This window comes from Bubalus kerabau, chromosome 1, assembly GCF_029407905.1.
Source record: "Bubalus kerabau isolate K-KA32 ecotype Philippines breed swamp buffalo chromosome 1, PCC_UOA_SB_1v2, whole genome shotgun sequence".
NCBI classification, from domain to species: Eukaryota; Metazoa; Chordata; class Mammalia; order Artiodactyla; family Bovidae; genus Bubalus; species Bubalus kerabau.
This window is the reverse complement of record NC_073624.1, coordinates 280,100,952-280,127,104: the sequence shown is the minus strand read 5'-3', so window position 1 is coordinate 280,127,104 and position 26,153 is coordinate 280,100,952. Positions and strand designations below refer to the sequence as shown.

At 39.8% G+C, this 26,153-nt stretch overlaps 1 protein-coding gene across 1 annotated transcript in view; it reads right to left on the bottom strand.

Annotated features, from left to right (window-relative positions):
- CAMK4 (calcium/calmodulin dependent protein kinase IV) overlaps positions 1 to 26,153 on the bottom strand; it is a gene marked incomplete at its 5' end in the record, with an annotated part of 267,128 nt that overhangs the window by 71,687 nt on the left and 169,288 nt on the right. The window contains one exon of the mRNA XM_055555476.1: positions 17,280 to 17,352. Within this exon, the coding sequence (XP_055411451.1) occupies positions 17,280 to 17,352 (73 nt within the window). The remainder of the gene's footprint in view (positions 1 to 17,279; positions 17,353 to 26,153) is intronic.

Genomic DNA, 26,153 nt, shown 5'->3' with positions numbered 1-26,153 from the left:
GACTGTGCCAAAGCCTTTGACTATGTGGATCACAAGAAACTGGAAAATTCTGAAAGAAATGGGAATACCAGACCACCTGACTTGCCTTTTGAGAAATCTGTATGCAGGTCAGGAAGCAACAGTTAGAACTGGACATGGAACAAGAGACTGGTTCCAAATAGGAAAAGGAGTACGTCAAGGCTGTATATTGTCACCCTGCTTATTTAACTTCTATGCAGAGTACATCATGAGAAATGCTGGGCTGGAAGAAGCACAAGCTGGAATCAAGATTGCCGGGAGAAATATCAATAACCTCAGATATGCAGATGACACCACCCTTATGGCAGAAAAAAGAGCCTCTTGATGAAAGTGAAAGTGGAGAGTGAAAAAGGTGGCTTAAAACTCAACATTCAGAAAACTAAGATCATGGCATCCGGTCCCACCACTTCATGGGAAATAGAAGGGGAAACAGTGGAAAGAGTGTCAGGCTTTATTTTGGGGGGCTCTAACATCACTGCAGATGGTGACTGCAGCCATGAAATTAAAAGACACTTACTCCTTGGAAGAAAAGTTATGACCAACCTAGACAGCATATTAAAAAACAGAGACATTAGTTTGCCAAGAAAGGTCCGTCTAGTCAAGGCTATGGTTTTTCCAGTATTCATGTATGGATGTGAGTGTTGGACCATAAAGGAGGCTGAGTGCTGAAGAATTGATGCTTTTGAACTGTGGTGTTGGAGAAGACTCTTGAGAGTCCCTTGGACTGCAAGGAGATCCAACCAGTCCATCCTAAAGGAGATCAGTCCTGAATATTCATTGGCGGGACTGATGCTGAAGCTGTAACTCCAATACTTTGGCCACCTGATGCGAAGAGCCGACTCATTTCAAAAGACCCTGATGCTGGGAAAGATTGAGGGCAGGAGGAGAAGGGGAGAACAGAGGATGAGATGGTTGGATGGCATCACCAACTCAATCGACATGAGTTTGGGTGGACTCCGGGAGTTGGTGATGGACAGGGAGGCCTGGCATGCTGCGGTTCGTGGAGTCACAAAGTGTTGGACACGACTGAGCTACTGAACTGAACTGAACCTTTCTGAGTCTCAGTTCCTTATCTGTGGAATTAATATGATGAGACTGATAGCCTTGTAGGTTGAAGATTAAGTGAAATAATTTACATAAAGCTTTTAGAAAAAGTTTGGTACACAATAAGTGCTTGATAACACATGGTAGTGATGACTGGTACTATTACTATTGAGATAGTTATTGTTAGGTCTTAGTTACATGTGTTCAACTGTTTATTCCTCTCAAGATTATTTCTTCTTCCAGTTTTCTAGCAGAATAGAGCATAAGCATTGAGTTCCTTCACTAAATGGCCCACTATATATAAATAGAAGGTATGAATGATGTGAATTAGTGTTAACAAGGCTCTTCCTCAGTGAAATTCAATTTACAATAAGGTGGCATTTCTGGAATTCTACGGGATCCAGAGCCATTAAGCCTAGAGTGTGGCTAAGCATCTATAAAGTAATTTCACAGGCAAAAGTCAGGACGATAATTTAAAAGTTAGATACAGTGGTTCTAGATTTGTTCCAACATTCAAGTGAACATTTCAAAGAATAAATCACACAGAATCTATGGCACATTCAATATACTATTCATAGAAATGAAGGCATTTTAAAGTTAAATTTTGAGAAGCAGAATCCAAAACTAGAATGCAAAGTATATGTGTCGGCAATTATGTTTTTCAATATGGATTTTCCTTTGTATCTAACATGTCAAGTTTTATGAAATTAGATAGCTTTTCTAAAACATAGAGAAATATACCACATATATTTACTCAGACTTTACATTACATTCCATGAAAAGTGCTCTTCTACAGAGCTGTCTTAGCATTATCATTTTTTGAAAATAATGTGATTTAACAGTGTCTTAAATTATTAAATGTATTTGAAGTCCTATTATCTTTTAAAAATCAAGGCTACAAGGCCAGTTCTATAATATTCCCAGCACTCAAAACGCTGGGATCCTAAACAAGCTTTTGTAAATAACTGGATTCAAGTCAATAAATATATACTGTGCCTGTCATGTGCTATGAATACAAAGCAGGACACAGTGTATGTGGAGGGGGGAGCAGAGGGCAGAGGAAACGGATGACAGACATAGATGAGTAAGCCCGTATTTCTGCCTATTTCAGGAGACAGGGCTATGCACAGCCAGCTGTAATAGAGTGTGGTTAGTGCTTCACAAAAGTAGTAAAAAACGCCACGAGAATACAGAGAATAGAGTAGGTTTGTTGAAATTCTAAACTTAAATCTCTCAGGAGGACAAAAAGGTAAAAATGAGAACAAATATCTGCATTTAGCTTAAGAATTTATTACAGGGGCATGAAGGAGTGGGGTAAAACCTTAGACAGGGATCAGCAGTTGTCTAAGAACTGGGCCAGGGGATCACCAAAACCAAAAGAGCCCAAATGCTCCACCTGCTTTGACTTGGAGACAAGTGCAGAGAATTATCAAAACCCACGAGACTGCCTAACTTAGTGGACTTCTGTACAGAATGAAATGTAAAAGACCAGAATCCCAAAGGCCAACGAGGGAGACTTGTGCAGACGCCTGGCGTGCACTTGGGCCTAGATTGGTAGCTTTCACAGTTTGGGTGCCACTGTTTGCACAACCTCTCCAAGCTTGTGCACGATTTTAAAAGGGGGAAAATGCTACTGCTGCTTTCCCCACAGAGAAAGAGCTGTGAAAACTGACATGCACCTGCTTAAGTACCTGAACTTCAAGGATAAAGAAGGGATTCATAGACCTCTAAGCAGAAAAAAGTAAGTCATCTGTAAGAAGGGAAATAGCAAGCTGATGTCAGTTCTGCAAGGCAGAGTTCAGTGCCAGGAGATTATAAAGGAACGGGTACAGACTGCGGAGGTTACGACCAAATGTCCCACCCCACAAAAGTTAAAAAGAGTCTTGAAAATATAAAGTGGCCAAAAAAGTCATGAAAAAAACTTGGAGAATGTATTGTTGCTATGCCCTTCTGGGAACAGAAAAACAAACCCAAAGCAAAACAAGCAAACAAAAAACCCAAACCACTTGGTGAGTCAGTCAGTTCAGTTCAGTCGCTCAGTCGTGTCTGCCTCTTCTCGACCCCATGAATCACAGCACGCCAGGCCTCCCTGTCCATCACCAACTCCCAGAATTCACTCAAACTCATGTCCATCGAGTCAGTGATGCCATCCAGCCATCTCATCCTCTGTCGTCCCCTTCTCCTCCTGCCCCCAATCCCTCCCAGCATCAGAGTCTTTTCCAATGAGTCAACTCTTCACATGAGGTGGCCGAAGTATTGGAGTTTCAGCTTTAGCATCAGTCCTTCCAATGAACACCCAGGACTGATCTCCTTTAGTAAATCCAGTCAATTAAGTAAATCCAGTCAATTAAGAAATAAGAGGGAAAAACTGTGATGGAGGGATAGTGATCAGTGTCAAGTCCACTTAAAGGCAGAATTCAAACAAATGAGTAAGATGCAGAATATAAACCATGAAAACTGCACTGGTATAAGACAAAGATATGACAAGGGAGAATTTTGTTTAAAGTTATAAAAGGAGTCACCAGAGAACTAAAAATAGAAATGCACACACAAGTTCACTAACGTAACAATAAAGTGATATTTTCACGTAGAGCTGTCAAACAAACAAATATGGATTAAGTAAACAAAGATGGATCAAACTAGTATGTGTGTATTAAAAAGCTATTAAACTAAGAAAAGGATAAGAACAAAACAAAATGACCCAAAAGGATTTGAGAGTAAGTACACAAGATGTTTAAGTAAATATAGAGAAAAAAAGAGAGAGGGAGCAAGAGAGAATAAGATATGACTTCCTAAGAAAGATATAAAAAATTAAAAATCTTAGAACCAGTTTTAAAAACCCTTAAAAATTTGATGAGAAAATTATGCAAGACAATACACACAAAGCAAAACCAGGAGAAAACATTTAATCTATCTGTGTATATGATATAGATTACATATAAAGACATATGTGTATACACAAAAGATTATGCATATATATTAAAGGTTAAGATTTGAATATATAGAGAACTCCTATATACCAACAAGAGAAAAACACATAAAAATACATAAAAATTACTGAAAAACAGAGCAAAGAATAGAAAAGAGAATATAATGATCAGGATTGGTCAGATGTACATGCTGATAAAGAGGCAGAATCAAAGTATCAGTGATACTAGATTGGTAAAGCCTTGCAATTTAGCAGCATCCATAAAAGAATGTAAAATGAATATATTATTTCTCTCATGGAAGCTACTTCTTGGAATATATACTAAATATTTTCACTTGTACATAATATGCCTCAAGGATATTTATTACAATATTATGTATAATTTTTAAAATTAGAAAAAAACATTTGATTTGAACTGGGTAAATAAATTATAGAACTCACAGTATGAAAAACCACATAGCGACTAAAGAAATGAAAAAATCCAGAAGTATTAAATGTGATAGAATTATGGTCCCAAAGAATGGTCTATGCTCCAGTCTTAGGACTGTGAACATGCCATGCAGCATGGCAAAGGGGCTTTGCAGATGTAGTTAGGATTATGAATCACTGTTGCCTTAAAATACAGAGATTACCTTGGATTATCCAGATGGTCCCAATGTAACTGTATGAGGCTTTAGAAGCAGAAGAGGCAGGCAGAAGAGTCAGTGAAATAGACCTAAAGCGTGAGAAGAATCTGACGTGCCTTTGCTGGTGTGAAGATGAAGAAGACCAAGTATTGAGACAATCATAAGCAGTGGAATAAGCTTGGAAGCACATTCCTTACCCTAGCCTCCAGGGAGAAGCGCAGCCTAATGACACCCTGATGCGGGAACTGTGGGAGTCTATTCCCACTGCGTCTCACTCTGCCCTACAGAATGCAAGATAATGTATGGTGCTGTGAGTGTTTGAGTTTGTGGTAATTTGTGATGCAGCAACAGGAAACTAATACATCAATGGCAAAACTTTCCAAGGTGTATTGTTAAGCAAAGAAATAAATAAGACTGCAACATAAAAAGAAACAAATGCACTTAAGTATATTGCATTATTTATATTTTTTATGCTAGACGCCACATAGCCTCAGCCACAGCCATCATTCCTTCTTTCTGATCACTGATCTGTGTTTCAGCTTATTTTCTAAGACATGACAAATAGTTTTGAAAACCTTTGAAAATACTTGCTGTGGTTAATGCTCTGAAGTGGCAAAATTGATTTTGTGACATAAAAAAAAACACCCAGGAGAGCACAGTAGAAATGCATGAGAACACAATTAAGTACTAGACATGAAAAAACAAACTGAAACACTTGTTAGTGAGTGAGTCTTTGAAAGGCCTAAAAACAAATGACATTCAAGTTTATCCTTGAATGTGGAATTTTGGATTCCTAATTTACTTTCCATGTTTTGAGTTAATTAGACTGAATACATTATGTTAGGAAATAAATGCATCACACTTTGATCAGTAAGAGTAGGTTGGTCTGGGTGTGACAGGCAGAATTTTATAAACGACCACCATGTATAACTAGCTCTTATAATAAATGCCCATCCATCTGAGTGTCGGTGGACTCTATAAATGTGATGAGGCAGCATTCCTTGGACTATATTAATTTACATGACAACAAGAAGATGATTCAGATAGGTTTAATCAAATCACATGTACCCTTGAAAAGCAGAGAGTTTTCTCTGGTTAGCAGCAGAAAAGGAAGTCAGAGATTTGAAAGGCTTTCTCCCTGAGGTTGTGGGGAAGCACGTGGCAAGGAATGAGGCAACCCCGAGGCGCTGAAAGCAGGCCCTGGCTGAAAGCGCGGGAACAGGGCCGCCAGCCGCACAAACATGGGGAAGTGAACCCGGCCAGTGAGCTGGGAAGCTCAATGCGTTTAGAAGCAGATTCTTGCTCAGAGTTTCCAAATAACCACCCGGACAACTAACACCTTGGTTTCCAGTTTTGTGAGACTAAGCATGGAACCCAACAGAACCGCCTGGACTTTTGACCTACAGAACTGAGAGATAATCAGTTGTTTCAAGCTGCTAAATTTGTGGTAATTCGTTACTCAGAAATAGAAAAACAAATATACTGGGTATTTTGCAGTTAGTAAATGGCAAACTGTTCATGAACAGTTTACTGCTGGATATTAAAAAAAAGTAAGGAAATTTCAGAAAAACACCCTATTTCAGCTTCATTGACTACAATGAAGCCTTTGACTTTGTGGATCACAGCAAACTACAGAGCATTATTAAAGAGATCAGAATACCAGACCACCTTACCTGTCTCCTGAGAAACCTGTATGCAGGTCAAGAAGCAACAGTTAGAACCAGACATGGAACAATGGACTGGTTCAAAATTGGGTAAGGAGTATATCAAAGCTGTATATTGTCACCCTGCTTATTTAACTTACATGCAGAATACATTATGTGAAATGCTGGGCTGGATGAATCACAAACTGGAATCAAGATTGCCAGGAGAAATATCAATAACCTTAGATATGCAGATGATACCACCCTAATGGCAGAAAGTGAAGAGGAACTAAAGAGCCTCTTGATGAAGAGGAGAGTGAAAAAGCTGGCTTAAAACTCAACATTCAAAAAATGAAGATCATGGCATCCAGCCCCATCCCTTTATGGCAAATAGAAGGCGAAACAGTGGAAACAGTGACAGACCTTTTCTGGGCCTCCAAAATCACTGCGGATGGTGACTGCAGGCATGGAATTAACAGAGCTTGCTCCTTGGAACTGAATATTCGTGTCCCCCAGAATTCATATGTTGAAGCCCTAATCCCCAGTGGAATGTTATCTGGAGCTGAAGCCTTTGGAGGTAAGTTTGGAGGTAAGTTTAGATGAGGTTTGGAGGGTGGAATTCCTGTGATGGAATCAGGGCCCTCAGAAGACAACGGGAAGACCAGACTTGCTCTCCCCTGTGAGGACAGGGCGGGAAGGCTGCAGTCTGTAAACCAGGGCAAGCCTGCGCTTGGAATCAGACCAAGCTGGCGTCCTGTTTGGGGACATCCAGAACTGTGGCGATGGCAATGGCACCCCACTCCAGTACTCTCGGCTGGAGAATCCCAGGGACGAGGGAGCCTGGTGGCTGCAGTCCATGGGGTCGCTAGGAGTCGGACACGACTGAGCGACTTCACTTTCACTTTTCACTTTCATGATTGGAGAAGGAAATGGCAACCCACTCCAGTGTTCTTGCCTGGAGAATCCCAGGGATGGGGGAGCCTGGTGGGCTGCTGTCTATGGGGTCACGCAGAGTTGGACACGACTGAAGCAACTCAGCAGCAGCAGCAGAACTGAAAGAATAAATCTTTTTCTTTAAGCCTTCCAATCTGTGGTATTCTTTTACAGCAGCCTGAACAGGTTAACAAAGTTGTTGACGCGAAACCCCTACAAAGAACCTCCCTACCCAAATGAAACTTAGTGCCCCTGTGTCTTCTGTTGAGAAACTCTCAGTCTTAGCCAGAGTGAGTAAGCTGGATTTTTTGTGAGTGCTCCTTGTTCAGAAGCTACACATCTGAGATTGGACCAAAGATAAGACATCAAGTAAAGTTTTGTTTCCATGACTGGTGCTACAGGCTATGAACTAGGCCTCTGCCTATTGGTTACTTTGACATCTTCCATTGAATTATACATTTCTCATTTATGAAGCAGGCAAAATACTTTGTAAAACTTTTTCAGAATTTGTTTTTGAATTATTTAATAATACTAAAATCAAAATCCCATGTTCAAGGAATGAAGTTAACAAGACTATTATTATAATAATGCCTGAAAGTGCTTCTTCTGAACGAGAAATTTTTAAAAAAAGTATTCTACCTTACTCTTCCAGAGAATTATTCATTGTTTTTTCCACAGTATTTCTTAATTAACTGCTCCCAAAATATATATATTTTTTTAACTGCAGCCATGAAATTAAAAGATGCTTGCTCCATGGAAGAAAAGCTATGACAAACCTAGACAGGGTATTGAAAAGCAGAGACACTACTTTGCTGACAAAGGTCCATCTAGTGAAAGGTATGGTTTTTCCAGTAGTCATGTATGGATGTTAGAGTTGGACTATAAAGAAAGCTGAGAGCTGAAGAATTGATGCTTTTGAACTGTGGTGTTAGAGAAGACTCTTGAGAGTCCCTTGGACTGCAAGTAGATCAATCCAGTCAATCCTAAAAAGAATTGGTCCTGAATATTCATTGGAAGGACTGATGCTGAAGCTGAAACTCCAATACTTTGGCCATCTGATGCAAAGAGCCAACTCATTTCAAAAGACCCTGATGCTGGGAAAGATTGAAGGTGGGAGAAGGGGTCAACAGAGGATGAGATGGTTGGATGGCATCACTGACTCAATGGACATGAATCTGAGTAAACTCCAGGAGTTGGTGATGAACAGGGAGGTCTGGCGTGCTGCGGTCCATGGGGTTACAAAGAGTCGGACATGACTGAATGACTGAACAACAGCAAATGAATGGGTCAAAGACATCAGATGTAGAAGATTCACACAGATCCATGTAATTCAAAAGAGGACTTCATTTTCTCAAGACAGAGGATACTTCAGCTTCTGGGCAGGCAACCACTACTGGAGAGCATGGAGATAAACTTCATGGTCCCACCCCCACGCTTCAGTAGATAATCCATGAAAGACAACACGAAAAGTGTCAGCTAGAGTCTCACCTAGTTACTCTACGATCCTTGGAAAGAAGCACACTTGCAAAGAAGGATCACTGTTCACCTTCAAGCCACAATACTTTGATGTCTCCCACTCAACATTCTTCCTTAAAAGGGGATCGCTGTTAAAGCAGTCTTTCCAGCTGGGAGTCATTCCCTTGCAGCCCATACAAGAGGTTGTCACACACAAACTACATCAACATAAAGAAGAGACTGTCCTCCCAGAGACTCCATTGTGGGTGGTAGAATCGTTTGCTCAGCTTTTTCTGAATATCAGCTTTGCAGAGCATTGAGGGTCAGAGGAACAGAATATACAGATGTGCAATATGGCATAACAGGAACAGAAAATAGCCCAAATTGCCAATTAGAGTAAGGTTTGTTTAAAACAGAAAAGGTATCATGATAATATGATAATATCTTTCCTCTCATAGCCAATGCACACCTGCTTGGAATAAGACTTTTTAAATAGAATTAAAACGTATTACCTCACTTAAAACCATATTCCCTTATAGGTGAAATCCCCATCTTTTTTTATTCCTCTTTATTCACATTAATCTTTGTAGATCATGTATATAAACAGAAACAATGCGTGCCTTTGTGCCGTTCCCACCACATAAGGACGTTCTGGGTAGTCCTCTTATGACTACCTTTTCCTTTTTTATGCTTTAAAAAAAATACTGCCACGATTAACTAGAAAAATCTTTCCTGCTCTTTCTTGAGGTTATTCGGTTCTGCTGCTCCACAGTCAGGGATTCTGTGGCTCTCATTCCTTTAGCAACTGAAATCCGACAACAGTTGTGAATGAACTTCTAAAGATTTCAATGCAAGGACATTAAGTCAGGATCAGGTCATGTCTACTCAGTAATCTCATGTTCGTGACCCTTCAGTAGGCTTCTGAATAGTGAAGACATTATCTCAATTCTGAGGTACTTCCTTCAAAGGAAGGTAACTTAGATGTTATTTTTATTCTCTTTTTGGTGTTAAATTTTCCCAGACACAGGTACTGTGTCTCATGTTTACTTTCTAAGCTCTCCTCAGGACCAACAGCACGTGCTGTGTGTGGGGAACATGGTCATCCTGAGCTAGAGGCTTTGGTTGGTCTCTTAAAACGTTTTTTTAGTTTTTGCTGTTGTTGTGTTATTCATCATTTGTTTTCAGCTGGAGGAGAAGCAAAAGAAGAGTACAAAAGGGAAATATGTAGGAGAAGGAAACAGAAATTGAAGAAAAAAGTCACTAGAGAAACTATGAGAAGGCAGTGAATGAAGCCTGGAGAGCAGGAGGGCAGAGGGGAGGGGAGAAGGCACCGCGCTGCAGGTGACGGGGCCAGTTCAATGGGTTTCTGGTCAAAGCTGCACGTCCTCTGCTCTACACGCTCCCCACTCTGGTTTACTGCTCATCCTCTCTACGCCTTCACATATAAATAAGTCTTCACTAATAAATACTGACAGTGGAAGTCCAAGGGGAGCTCTGCATGGCCTTAGCTGTTAGCATATTTCACTCACAACATCACAAACCACGTCACTTCAGATGATTTTCATTTCTTGCTGGACATCTCCACAACCTCTTCACTGGCCTCCCTGCTCCTGGACGTCATGCTACCACAAGGAAGGGTGGTCCTGCAGTCAAAGTCCCTCAGGCCTCTTCACCCACAGAAAAACGGACCCTCTTCCACAAATCATGCAAGCCTCTCAGGATAGGCTCCCTGCCTCTCACTCAAGCCCTAGTTCTCAAGTGTGCTTTCAGTTCAGTTCAGTTCAGTCACTCAGTCATGTCCGACTCTTTGCAACCCCATGAATCGCAGCATGCCAGGCCTCCCTGTCCATCACCAACTCCCAGAGTTCACGCAGACTCACGTCCATCGAGTCAGTGATGCCATCCAGCCATTTCATCCTCTGTCATCCCCTTCTCCTCCTGCCCCCAAACCCTCCCAGCATCAGAGTCTTTTCCAATGAGTCAACTCTTCGCATGAGGTGGCCAAAGTACTAGACTTTCAGCTTTAGCATCATTCCTTCCAAAGAAATCCCAGGGCTGATCTCCTTCAGAATGGACTGGTTGGATCTCCTTGCAGTCCAAGGGACTCTCAAGAGTCTTCTCCAGCACCACACTTCAAAAGCATCAATTCTTCGGCGCTCAGCCTTCTTCACAGTCCAACTCTCACATCCATACATGACCACAGGAAAAACAATAGCCTTGACTAGACGAACCTTTGTTGGCAAAGTAATGTCTCTGCTTTTTGAATATGCTATCTAGGTTGGTCATAACTTTCCTTCCAAGGAGTAAGTGTCTTTTAATTTCATGGCTGCAGTCACCATCTGCAGTGATTTTGGAGCCCAGAAAAATAAAGTCTGACACTGTTTCCACAGTTTCCCCATCTATTTCCCATGAAGTGATGGGACCAGATGCCATGATCTTAGTTTTCTGAATGTTGAGCTTTAAGCCAACTTTTTCACTCTCCACTTTCACCTTCATCAAGAGGCTTTTTAGTTCCTCTTCACTTTCTGCCATAAGGGTGGTGTCATCTGCATATCTGAGGTTATTGATATTTCTCCTGGCAATCTTGATTCCAGCTTGTGCTTCTTCCAGTCCGGTGTTTCTCATGATATACTCTGCATATAAGTTAAATAAGCAGGGTGACAATATACAGCCTTGATGTACTCCTTTTCCTATTTGGAACCAGTCTCTTGTTCCATGTCCTGTTCTAACTGTTGCTTCCTGACCTGCATACCAATTTCTCAAGAGGCAGATCAGGTGGTCTGGTACTTCCATGTCTTTCAGAATTTTCCACAGTTTATTGTGATCCACACAGTCAAAGGCTTTGGCATAGTCAATAAAGCAGAAATAGATGTTTTTCTGGAACTCTCTTGCTTTTTCCATGATCCAGCAGATGTTGGCAATTTGATCTCTGGTTCCTCTGCCTTTTCTAAAACCAGCTTGAACATCTGGAAGTTCACGGTTCACATATTGCTGAAGCCTGGCTTGGAGAATTTTGAGCATGACTTCACTAGCGTGTGAGATGAGTACAATTGTGCGGTAGTTTGAGCATTCTTTGGCATTGCCTTTCTTTGGGATTGGAATGAAAACTGACCTTTTCCAGTCCTGTGGCCACTGCTGAGTTTTCCAAATTTGCTGGCATATTGAGTGCAGCACTTTCACAGCATCATCTTTCAGGATTTGAAATAGCTTATCTGGAATTCCATCACCTCCACTAGCTTTGTTCATAGTGATGCTTTCTAAGTCCCTCTTGACTTCACATTCCAGGATGTCTGGCTCTAGGTCAGTGATCACACCATCGTGATTATCTGGGTCGTGAAGATCTTTTTTGTACAGTTCTTCTGTGTATTCTTGCCATCTCTTCTTAATATTTTCTGCTTCTGTTAGGTCCATACCATTCCAAAGACCAGCAGTTCACACCTTTGCCTTTGGTCTATTATGATCTATAACAATTTACTGGAGAAAAGGAATATTCCTGAAATTGCCTTTTTTTTTCATACTGGTTGCTTACCAAAGAAGAATCTTTTTCTCTTAAAACCCAACACAGACATAACCTCCTCTGGCAAGATTTTTCTGATTCAGTTTCTTTCTAGATGTTTTGAATAGCTTTGCCTTCTGTAATGTCTTTGAATTTGCAAAATGCATCAGTTGGTACACATATATATTCTTACAGCTATGTGCCAATGTATGCTCTATAAACTAGTGAACTTCTTAATCTCTGTATCCAAGATTTTGGCACATACCAGAGAATTAGCTAATGGTTGAACTGAATGACTGACATCATTCAACATTTACAGAAGCACCAAGTCATTTAGAATGTAACAACTGACATGATGTTTTATATATAGAAATTGGAAAATTTCTAGACATGTACTTCAGAATTTATTGTGATTCACCTGGTAATCAAAAGAGAGAAGGCCACTCAGAATTTGATAAACCTTTGGTATTGTTATCATTGCCAATAATGACGTACAGAAACATTCTGTACATTAGAGCAAAATACCTCCTTCCCAGGCATTATTTTTAGATCTCCATGTTCTTAATACTGAGCTATAATTTTCAGAATGTAGATTATTTTTTTGCTCCAATTTTTTTTCTGATAAAATGTCCCTGCTATGCCTGAGCCACTGATCTATTTTATTCTATGTTTATAAATAAAAAACATTAGAATATTAACAGAACTGTATTTCTTCTCTGATGAATGTAATCTCTCAATTCTTAGAAACTACATTTACTTTTACTGGTAAAATTCTCATTATATTTTAATGCCTTCAGCCTTGCACCAAAATCTATTCTCCAAAGTAAATATCACAGGAACTGACAAACTCAAAAAACAAAACCACCCACATTTGCTGTTCTAGTCTCTCAATGCTTATTAACTCCACAGAAGAATCTTTTTATTGACAATAAGTGTACTCAAGCAGAAACAACATTCACAAGAACAAGTGCCAGAAACAAGCTTAATGTTAGTAACCTTAAACCTCACTGTCCCTTTGAATCATACTTAATCCTGATTTAACAGTATGTTGGGGGCTTTCCATGGTGCAGTGGTAAAAATCTGCCTGCCAATGCAGGAGATGCAAGAGATGCAGGTTGGATCCCTGGGTCAGGAAGATGCCCTGGAGAAGGAAATGGCAGCCCACTCCAGTATTCTTGCCTGGAGAATCCCATGGACGGAGGAGCCTGGCAGGCTGCAGTCCACGGGGTCTCACAGAGTCAGGCGCGACTAGCACAGATACACACGGCACGCTGGTGTGTGCTTTACACTCAGTGAAGTTCAGTTTTTAGACAACTGCGGCACCAGAATCCCTTTGTCCAGGAGTATGCCCTTCCTGTCACGTTTACATGGATGGAAAAGTATGCAGCGTGCTCTGACACACAGCCATTATTAGTATATACGCAAACGTTTATTCAAGAGTAAGTTCAGTGCCTCTCGCTTCAAGTAACAAGACACACAACTTAACGCGGCAGAAATACTGAGAGGTGTCAAACAGAACTCCAAATGCATTCTCTGCCCTCTTCAGCACAGTTATGTTTCTCCTTATAATTACAAGACAGCAAAAGCAGCTCCCAGCATCACAGACAGACTCCAAGATGACAGTGAAGAGGAGAGAAGACCTTTCCGCCCTTGGTCCTCCTTTTATTAAAGGGAAACTTTTCCAACAGTTCATGAGTAGATGGCTCCTCAGAACCCACTGGTGGGCACTGGGTCATATGCCCTTGGCAGCAAGGGAGGATGAGGAAAGAGGTTCTAGCCCTTTCCATCTTTATAAAAGTACACTGGTTCTGTCAACAGGAATTAGAGGTCAGATGGAAGAAGGCTTAAACATGTCAAACAATGTAAAGCTGAATAACACATATATTGCCCTTTATAAACATAGATAGTAAGTTTTTAATGCTGCTGCATTTGTTTTGATTTCATTGACCTCCAGAACCATTTCACACACATTAGTAAAGACTATGAAAACTTTAAAGAGTCTATGAATAGAAATAGAAATTTTCAGAATTGATTTTTGTTTTCAAATAACTTACAGTACCATTTATTAAGGTATTGTCTCTCAACTTTAACTTTGCCTTTTACAGTCCTTTGTGAAGCTGGGATGAGTTACCAGCCACACTCTTCCTCGCTGGTTTCCCGTGTGACTCTGTGTTAGAGGGCACCAGGGAGACAGTGGAGGCTGGAAGAGGATGAAGGCACTTGCTCCTTTTCTGAGCCTGTCCCATGCACTTCTGAAACACTTCTTCACCTTGCAGGGGCAGATCCTTTGGACAGCAGCCATTGTTTCCAGTTTTCCAGCACTCATAGAACCAATTCCGGGCCCCTCTTCAGTGATACTCACACTGGTTGGCTAGAACACTCTTCTCCAAGGTTTGAGGAGCAGCTTCATGGGCAGGTCCTCACAGTCGGCCTGCACACAGGACTACAGAGCACCTCCTTTACACTTCTAAACTTTAATCATCCAGCCTCTTTACTGGGTTTCTCCAGTCTAACAGGAGGCTCCATCTTGAAGCTGCTACCTCTACAATAGATCAGCTTAGTGTTTCCCTTTTGTCTTTCCAGTTCTTCAATGCTGCTGCTAAGTAGCGTCAGTCGTGTCCGACTCTGTGCGACCCCATAGACGGCAGCCCACCAGCCTCCCCTGTCCCTGGGATTCTCCAGGCAAGAACACTGGAGTGGGTTGCCATTTCCTTCTTCAATGCAGGAAAGTGAAAAGTGAAAGTAAAGTCGCTCAGTCGTGTCTGACTCTTTAGCATTAATTCTTTATCTTAATTCTAACAGGCTAAGTTTATTTAAATTTAAATGTATTTAAATTTAAATTTATTTAAAAGAAATTTATCTCTTTTTTAGGGGAGATTACAGATTTTAAAAATTTAACAAAAGGAACTTCCACTATTTCATCCTTTTTTGCATCCTTATAATCATGTTCATTTCCTCTCTTTCTTCAGTGTTCAGATACCATAACCTTAAAGGGTTAGATGACTTTGTTTGCAACTCTTCATGCCCATCACTATAATATTTAAAACAATTCAAACAAAAGAATCTATTTTTTTTGAGATAGCAGACATATTTAATATTTCTTCAACCATTTCCTTTTATTTTGTTAAATTCACTGTACACTCTATATTGCAAGTTTCTCCAGGCTCCAAGTTTATGGCTTTGAAATTAATATATGCCCAAGAGAACTGTGGTTAGCAAAAGAGAGAAGGCAGCATCAGGGGTGGATAAAAGAGAATGATGGTGATTTTTCTGAAAATAGAGGAACAGTAGGATATCAGTGGTAACAAGGAAAGGACTAGAGGTTGCAGAGACAGTGAGCTACCAGAGGAGATGAAATATTCCCTGGTTCTCTCTATAAGTAAATAGAAAAGAGGGCTTTAAGCTTTGGCCTTGTGCTTTATGACAGATGACATGATGACCTGTCCCAAATGTCAAGACTGACTAGACTGTTTAACTTGGGACAATCTGGAATTTATTTCAAGAGGCTGAGTATCAAGAAGGCTTAAAGACTGCACTTAAAGACTGAATGAATGAATTCAAACCCAAAGGGGAAACATCTTTCATATTCACTGTAAAAGCTTTTAAAAATGCTATCTAAAGCTAAAAAGCAGAAGAAGCAAGATTACAGTTACACAAATAGTGTGAAATATTTGGGGCAAGAATTGAGATGACATAGGGGCGAAGAGAAGGGTTTTAAGGTTTGTCGCCTGAGGGGTACAGTTATGCTTGCAACGTATTTCCCAAGAGCCTTGAAGTTTTCAACTTCTGTGGGTTGAAAAACAAGCATAGATACAGTCTTAAAAGTGTGTGATTCAGGAGAAATGTGAGCTACATCAATGATTACTTAGTTCCCAACTGTCTTATTTTTTATAGTTCGCTATAGCCATGTAGCTGACAACAAACTATTTCATAAATGCCAGCTACTTCTCACAAGCTTTAAATTGCTTCTTTCTACCTGTGAAACACTAAGAAAAATCACTTTAATTTTTTTCTCCAAATTAACCCTTATTTTCAGCAATCAGAGAAAATTTGATTTTTATAAAACTTCTCTCAAAGAATGTTTGACTTGAATGTAGTAACCTGCTTCCTAAACTGAAGCTTTGTAAAGCTTTGTGAGTAGGTAAAATAATACGGTTTTTGTTTTAAATTTGTTCTGGCTTTAGATTCAATAAAAGGATCACCAAAGTGTCCAAGGATGTACTGCTGCTGCTGCTAAGTCACTTCAGTCGTGTCTGACTCTGTGCGATCCCATAGACGGCAGCCCACCAGGCTCCCCCGTCCCTGGGATTCTCCAGGCAAGAACACTGGAGTGGGTTGCCATTTCCTTCTCCAATGCATGCAAGTGAAAAGTGAAAGTGAAGTCGCTCAGTCGTGTCCAATTCTAGCGACCCCATGGACTGCAGCCCACCAGGCTCCTCCGTCCATGGGAGTTTCTAGGCAAAAGTACTGGAGTGGGGTGCCATTACCTTCCCCAAGGATGTACTAGACACCACTGAATATATGGGAAGATTTTCACCAATTGAGTCTGTTTTATCTAGACAAATGTTCCCCTGCTAATTCAATACAATTAAACTCAAAATTACATTTGTGTGTGTGTGTGTAACTATGGGTGCATGTTTCCATCAATTTATAAAGCTTTATTTCAGTTTAAAGTGTTAACACACTTCTTCTCCCTTTCAAAAAATTGTCAGAATTTATTCTCCTAATTTACTCATTTCTTTTCTTGAAAGAAAACTCAACAATCTCTATGCTCTAAGGTCTATATTTATCTCTTTGAACCTTTTCCCACTTCCTTACTAAACAACAAAAAACAAAAAAGAGAAAAATTCAAGAAATGCAGAGAGAAAACAACAACCATAGGCACCAAAGTCTGATTTTACTCAAAACAACAGAATGGAAATGATTCTTATAAACTTACGGCATTACATATCAGGACTGCATCTTTCAGAGTCTGAGTTATCAACAGAAAATATAAATTTGTTCAACATTTTCTAATAAATATTTCATAGTTTTTCTGTAAATTTTACGGTTTGTCACTGAAATACACTCTTACAGACGAGCCTATAACGGGAGACAGCACCAAGGTTACACCATCCCTGTCACTTCATACTCACAGCAACCGCCTCCAAGATCTGCTTGACAGCATCCGCAGCATCTCGCTCACTATAATATCCCTTTTCCACAATCCTAAAAAAAACCATGAAATGTTTCTCAGACACATGCATTCAATTGAGCAGATGTTAAAAGAGGTTAAATTAATGTTAAAGATTTATCTAAACAATTACAGCAGGCTCCCATAACACGAGGGGAAAGATTTCCATAAGTTGGCAATCTAGACGTCTTTAGGTTTATTTACGAAAATGGAAAACATTTATTTTGCCTAGGCTTGAAGTATCCATCCTGTCGGGGACAAAAAATTATTTTCAAACTTTGTGTTGCAAATAATTTTAAACCTATAACAAGTAGACAATATACCATGAACCATCTCATTTAATTGTCACATTGCTTCAGCAATTACCAATTCATGGCCAATGTTGCTTTGTCTATCCAATTACTTTCCCTCCTCCTCTATTATTTTAAAGCAAATATCAGACATCATATAATTTCATTCATAAATATTTAAGGAGGTATCTTTAAAAATAAAGGATCTTTTAAAATCATAACTACAATGCCATTATCATATCTATAAATGACAATTCCTTAATATCATCAGATATGCAGTTTCAACTTTCTATTTGTTTTTAAAATTGGTTTGTTTGAATCAGTATTAAAATTAAGTCCATGCAACTGATTGGCTGATACGTCTTTTCTTCTCTTTTTATCTGCAGCTCCTCTTTTACACCCCCTTACTCCCTCTCATCTGCTTTTCTTTTCTAAATAAATGACTCGCTCCTTTTGCATAGATTTGGGCCAGACATTTTCTTTTGAAATTAAAATCTTTTCTTTTTTAAAAAAAATTTTCCTGAATTAGAATGTTTCATATTTATTTTCTTCCATTGCTTTGGATTTCTTCTTTGGGGTATGCAATTACACACATATAAGAGTTTTTCTACTTTATGGGCTCAAATAAATAAAATAAGGAATGAAAGAGGAGAAATAACAGCAAATACCACAGAAATACAAAGAAAAAAAAAAAGAGACAGAATACCATGAACAGTTATATGCCAACAACTTGGACAACCTAGAAGAAATGGAAGACTTTCTAGAAATAAACCGTCAAGACTAAATCAGAAAGAAATAGACAATCTGAACAGATGAATCAGTAGTATTAAAATTGAATTTGTAATTAAAAAACACTCCCAGCAAACTTAAGTCCAGGAGGGAGTGGGCTTCACAGGGTAATTCTAACAAACACGTAAAAGAGAATTAATATCTATCCTTCTCAAGCTATTCCAAAAAATGTAAGAGGAGGGAAAACTCCAAAATTTACTCTAAGAGGCCACCATTACCCTGATACCAAAACCAGACAAAGATAACACAAAACAAGAAAATTATAGGCCAGTATCTGATCAATGCAGATGCAAGCACTGTCAACAAAGTATCAGTAACCCTAACTCAACAATGTATTGAAAGAGTCACACACTATGATCAAGTAGGATTTATTCCAAGATGCAAGGATGGTTAAATATTTGCAAATCAATGAATGCGCTGAACCACATTAACATAAGGAAGGATAAAAATCACATGATCATCTCAATAGATGCAGCAAAAGCATTTGACAAAATTCAACAACCATTCATGATGAAAAACTCATCAAACTGTGTAGAGAGGGAACACATCTCAAAATAATAAAGGCCATTTAAGACAAATCCACAGCTGGATTACAGCTGGATTACAAAATCCAACATTACATTCAACAGTGAAAAGCTAAATGCCTTTCCTCTAAAATTAGGAACAAGACAAGGATGTCCATTCTCTCCACTTTTACTTAACACAGTATTAGAAATCCTAGCCACAGAACTCTGACCAAAAAATAAATAAATAGAAGGCATCCAAAATAGGAGGGAAGAGGTAAAATGGAACTTCTTGCAGATGACATGACACTCTATATAGGAAGTCCTAAAGTCTTCACAAAAAAACTATATAATAAATGAATTCAAGTAAGTTGCAAGATGTAAGATTAATATACAGAAATCTATTTGCTTTTCAATACACTAATAATGATCAGGACTTCCCTGGTGGCTCAGACGGTAAAGTGTCTGTCTACAATGCGGGAGACCCGGGTTCAATCCCTGGGTCAGGAAGATCCACTGGAGAAGGACATGGCAATCCACTCCAGTACTATTGCCTGGAAAATCCCATGGACAGAGGAGCCTGGTAGGCTACAGTCCATGGGGTTGCAAAGATTCGGACACGACTGAGCAACTTCACTTCACTTAATAATGATCAGAAAGAGAAAGCAAGAAAATAATCCTGTTTAAAACTATGTCCAAAAAATAAAATACCTAGGAAGAAACTTAACCAAGGAAGTGAAAGAACTATACTTTGAAAACTAGAGAACACTGATGAGGGAAACTGAAGATACTACAAAGAAATGAAAAAATAGCCCATGTTCTGGGATTAGAAGAATAAATATTGCTAAAATTCACAAACTATGCAAAGCAATCTACAGATTTAATGCAATCCCTATCAAACTACCCATGACATTTTCTACAGAACTAGAATAAAAAAAAAAAAAAGAACTAGAATAAATTATCCTAAAATTTCCATGGAATCACAAAAACCCCCAAATTTACAAAACAATCTTGAGGAAAAAGAACAAAGCTGGAGGTATCATGCATCTTGACTTCAGACTATACTACAAAGCTACAGTAATCAAAACAGCACACAGGTGGCACAAAAACAGGTACATAGATCAAGGAACGGAATAGAGACTGCAGAAATAAACCTACACACTTAAGGCCAATTAATATATGACAAAAGAGTCAAGAATACAGAGCTGAGAAAGGAGAGTCTTTTCAGTAAATGCTACTGGGAAAACTGGACAGCTACTTGCAAAAGAACGAGATTTGAACATTTCTTCACGCCATTAAAAAAAAAAACCCTCAAAATGGATTAAAGATCTAAATATAAGACCTGAAACCATAAAACTTCTAGGAGAAAATCTAGGCAGAAAACTCTTTGACACAAATAATAGTAATATTTTTTCAGATCTGTCTCCTAAGCAAAAGAAGTAAAAGCAAAAATAAGCAAGTGGGACCATTGACAAAATGAAAAGACAAGCTACTGAATGGGAGAAACTAGTTATAAATGATATGACCAATAAGGAATTAATATCCAACATATATGGGCCTCCCAGAGGGCACTAGTGGTAAAGAATCTGCCTGCCAATCAGGAGATGCAAAAGACTTAGGTTTGATCCCTGGTTTGGGAAGATCCCCAGGAGAAGGGAATGGCAACCCACTCCAGTATTCTTGCCTGGGAAATCCCGTGGACAGAGGAGCCTGGTGGGCTATAGTCGACGGGATCACAGAGTCAGACACGACTGACAGACTGAGCACACAGGCACCCACTGACATGTGTGACAGCTCATGCAAGTCAACATCAGAAACACAGGCAACCTGATCAAAAAATGGGCAGAAGATCAAAACAGACTTTTTAAAAGATATACTAATGGCCAATAGGTACATATAAAGATGTTTAACATCACTGATGATCAGAGAAAGGCAACTCAAAACCACAGGGAGATATGTCCTCACGCCTTTTAGAAAGGCTATCATCAAACACCCCACAAATAGCAAATGTTGGCAAGGATGTGGAAAAAAGGGAACCCTTGTACATTATTAGTAGGAATGTAAATCAGTAGAACCATATTGGACAACAGTATAGATGTTCCTCAAAAAATTGAAAATAGAACTACCATATGATCCAGCAATTTCACTCCTGGGTATATATCCAAAGAAAAGGGAAACACTATTCAAAAAGCTACATGCACCCAGAGGTTCACAGCAGCACCACCTACAATGGCCAAGACACGGAAGCAACCTCAGTGTCCATCAACAAACGAATGGGTCAAGATGTGCCACATAGGCACAATGGAATAGTAATCAGCTGTAAAAGGGAATAAAATCCTGCCATTTGCAGCAATGGGAATGGACCCAGAGAGAATTATGCTTTGTGACATAAATCAAACAGAGAAAGACAAATACTCTATGTTATCACTTATATGTGGAATATAAAACATAAAACAAACTAGTAATGTACATAACAAGACAGAAACACATTCCAGGTAGAGAGAACAAACCAGTTCTACGTGGGGAAAGGGGAGAAGGGAGGCCATGACAGGGGCAGGAGACTGAGACACGGACGACCGTGTACAAAGCAGACGAGCGGCAAGGGCGCCAGCACAGCACAGGCGGATTTTCTAACAAGGCTAAGTGGATACAATCTATGGAAATGTTTACTCAGTATGCTGTGAAACTAATACTGCAAAGCAAGTACACTTTAAAGAAAAGCTTTTCTACTTTTGACTTATATTGCTTTTTTCTATGGTTTTCTTAATTTTAGTTTATTTTGCATTGTTATAATTTCCTTCCTTTTCTGGGCATATCCTCCCACCATGCTTTCACCGCCTGAAGGGACCCTATTCTACTTCTTGTTTTCTATCTTCTTATAATCATTTTGTTTTGGAATTAACTAAGCCATTGCTTTGCTGCTTATTTTTAAGGGAAATCTGTTTTTCAGCCTTTTTACAGACTCACAGGTCGGGATATCTATTCCACTGTCACAGCTCTAGACTGTACAGTTAATTTCACGAAGTTTTCGAAGTCTGGACCTCATCCTTTCTAAGATCTCTTCCCTGTCTGGAACATCATTCCCTCACCTATCCTCTCTATTCTGATTACTGAAGTCTCTTTCCAGAAGTTTCTCCTAAATACATTTTCTCCCCCTGCCACCCTCCAAAGAGGCTTTAGATATCAATTTCAAGAGTTCATAGGGCCTTGACTGTAGCAGTCTCTTCAAACATTACTGGGGGTGTAGCCCTTGCACTTCTCAGAAATTTGGATGCCAAAAAGCCCTTCAGTTCAGTTCACTCGCTCAGTCGTGTCAGACTCTTTGCAACCCCATGAATCGCAGTATGCCAGGCCTCCCTGTCCCTCACCAACTCCCAGAGTTCACTAAAACTCACATCCATCGAGTACGTGATGCCATCCAGCCATCTCATCCTCTGTCGTCCCCTTCTCCTCCTGCCCCCAATCCCTCCCAGCATCAGAGTCTTTTCCAATGAGTCAACTCTTCAAATGAGGTGGCCAAAGTACTGGAGTTTCAGCTTCAGCATCATTTCTTCCAATGAACACCCAGGACGGATTTCCTTTAGGATGGACTGGTTGGATCTCCTTGCAGTCCAAGCAACGGACTCTCAAGAGTCTTCTCCAACACCACAGTTCAAAAGCATCAATTCTTCGGCGCTCAGCTTTCTTCACAGTCCAACTCTCACATCCATACATGACCATTGAAAAAACCATAGCCTTGACTAGACGGACCTTTGTTGGCAAAGTAATATCTCTGCTTTTCAAAATACTGTCTAGGTTGGTCATAACTCTCCTTCCAAGGAGTAAGCCTCTTTTAATTTCATGGCTGCAATCACCATCTGCAGTGATTTTGGAGCACAAAAAAAATAAAGTCTGACATCTATTTCCCATGAAGTGATGGGACCAGATGCCATGATCTCCATTTTCTGAATGTTGAGCTTTAAGCCAACTTTTTCACTCTCCTCTTTCACTTTCATCAAGAGGCTTTTGAGTTCCTCTTCACTTTCTGCCATAAGGGTGGTGTCATCTGCATATCTGAGGTTATTGATATTTCTCCCAGCAATCTTGATCCCAGATTGTGCTTCTTCCAGCCCTTAGCTTTCTTCTTATACTGGCCCATCCTGCTCCCAATGATTTGAAGATTTGAGTGTTCTGTTCTTAGTTCTATCACATGTCCTCTTGCGTCCTCTGCCTCTTCTTCCATAAATGCTAATACCATACAGCTCTTCCAAATTGTCATTATTTTGTCCTCAGTTGTTCATATTTTAGCGTCACAGAGATACTCTATCACCTGGTTTTGCTATAGATGTTGTCTGTGAGGTTTTGGTTTTTCCGTGCTAGTTTTTCAGTCTAATCTTATAGGGATGTTTGGGAAGACTGAAAAACAACTTTATAGTGGTTTCTGTCTTCCCAGAATTTTAAGAGAAAACATTTTTTTTTTTTTTTGATAGACTGTAGATTAACAACTTACACAAGACGTTTTCATCTCACAAAATGTTTGTGGAAAAGACATCTGAAAAAGGTCAATTCAAAACATAAAAGAAACAGAATAGCAAAAAACAATTTTAAAAACTGTTGAATTTTTGTAATTAACATTGTAATTTTTCCTAGATGGCTAGTATCTCAAATAGTATAGTTAGTTTTCAGAAAGTACCTTCTTTTTTAATGTTGTGGCAAGAAGTTTAAGTTCTCAAAGTATCTGATGCTATATTTTGAAAAAGTTTTCCAAATAGGGCATGATCAGAACAGATATGACAAAATAAAAAGATGTATTAAAAGAAGATACCTCAATGACCATAATTATTAAGATTCAGAAAAACTATATTGATGGGAAGAAATTAATTATTTTCTTCATGCAATTATTTTGAACACTGCCAAAAAAACTCATATATTTTCAAAGAATGAAACACGGAATACTCTTCCTAATTTTTTTATTTATTCAGTTTAGTCGCTCAGTTGTGTCTGACTCTTATTGACCCCATGAATTGCAGCACGCCAGGCCTCCCTGTCCATCACCAACTCCTGGAGTTCACCCAAACCCACGTCCATCGAGTTGGTGATGCCATCCAGCCACATCATCCTCTGTCGTCCCCTTCTCCTCCTGCCCCCAATCCCTCCAAGCATCAGAGTCTTTTCCAATGAGTCAACTCTTCACATGAGGTGGCCAAAGTACTGGAGTTTCAGCTTTAGCATCATTCCTTCCAAAGAAATCCCAGGGCTGATCTCCTTCAGAATGGACTGGCTGGATCTCCTTGCAGTCCATGGGACTCTCAAGAGTCTTCTCCAATACCACAGTTCATTTATTATGAACATCACAGTTTATTTATTAGACACCTGTTATGCACCAGGGTCAAATAAAATGTAAAGACAGATTACAATACTCAGGGGGTTATTATTAACTGGTCCTTAAAAATAAATTTTCACATGACATTTCCTTACAACAATACAAGTTTTTCCAATTCATGATTAAGTTACATAATCTACTTACTAAAATTTTAATTGAAACTATACTTAACTATACTCTCTGACTGACTTCCTGAAGAACTGACTCATTGGAAAACACCCTGATGCTGGGAAAGATTGAAGGCAGGAGGAGAAGGGGACGCCAGAGGATGAGATGGTTGGATGGCATCACTGACTCAATGGACATGAGTCTGAGCAAACTCTAGGAGTTGGTGATGGACAGGGAGGCCTGGCGTGCTGCAGTCCATGGCGTTGCAAAGAGTCGGACACAACTGAGTGACTGAACTGACTGACTGACTGATACTCTCTGAGTATTTTCAAATGGAGTATCCCCTTAAAAGGGGAAAAGAAAAACTACTGTGTCAGAGGAAGTAGAGAACTTCAACTACCATTACCTCACCCTCTGCATTCCTCTCTGAGTGTGGATTCTGTGGCACACCCATCAACCAACACTAATGTGATTAATGTGTCCTCTGGGGGCTGCACCTGCTTGGTTTGCTCCAGTCCTGTTAAAGGAAGGACGTTGTTACGCAGATGATGAAAAGAATGGCTGATAATTAACATTTTTTTCCCATCTCCCATTCTGCCCAGAAGAGGAGAGAATCAATTACCTCTGGCCCTGCAGAAATCAGTGTGGACTCTCCCATAGTCACTCGAGACTAGAGCTTTACCACAACTTTGGGATACCCCTCCAGGGGGCACGACTCATGGCTTCGTTTACACAAGAACTCTTTCTGGGTTAGTCCAGAACCAACTTGCACAACCATGAGTGGCCTTCCTGATGAGAAACCCTCCTTGTCTGTTAAATATACATGAATTCTTATGAGCTTCTCCATCCCTTAGAAAAGAAGTGCTTCACTCACTAGAATTTCTTTTCTATAATTCACTTTATTGTGAATTCTCAAGCTTTGACCTAAGTATGATATTTATGAGTTTTCATTTTGATATAATTAAGGGTTAAGGGCCTGTGTTCAGAACATGTCTTTGTGTGAATGTCCAGTGACTGGCTGGCTGGAGACGTGAATTTCCTTGGGACTGTTTTCAGGTAGTATAGAGGGAAGAGTAGTGGTTGTAGAAAGAATAATGCAAATTTCACTACTTTCCTATACTATATATTAAAATAGCAATATACTTCGTCCAATTAATAAGGATGATGCATTCTAACAAAGGTGCCCATGTATTTATTTATCTAATAAATATTATGGAATGACAGCTGTGTGCTCGGTGCTCAGTAGTACACCAAACAAGGCTTCTGCACTCAACTGGTTTCTCCTGGTATAAAAACACAGACAACAATCTACACAGCATGCTAAATGTCGTGACAGGTATTAGAGAATGGCCTGGGAGCTCCTAGGAAGGGCAGACAGTTTATTCTGCAGGCCATGCGGGGTGAGAAAAGTATTCCAGAGGTGGCTCATACCTGAAGGACATACAGGAGTTTTCTAGCTGTCGGGAGGATGGGAGCTGGGGGTGGGATACATGCAGGGGAGAAGCATGGGACTGGAGAGCAGTGAAACCATTCTAAGGAAAAGGACCAAGACTACAGAGAGAATTAGATCGTGAAGATGGGATAATAATATTTAATCAATATTTCTAACTGTCAAATGTGAGCCCATACTTGCTGGACTTAATAAAGAATAAGATTTGGGGACTTCCCTAAGTGGCTCCGTGGTAAAGATTCTGTCTGCCAATTTTGGGGACACAGGTTTGACCCCTGATCTGGGAAGACCCCACGTCTTGGAGCAGCTGAGCCCCTGTGCCACAACTACGGCA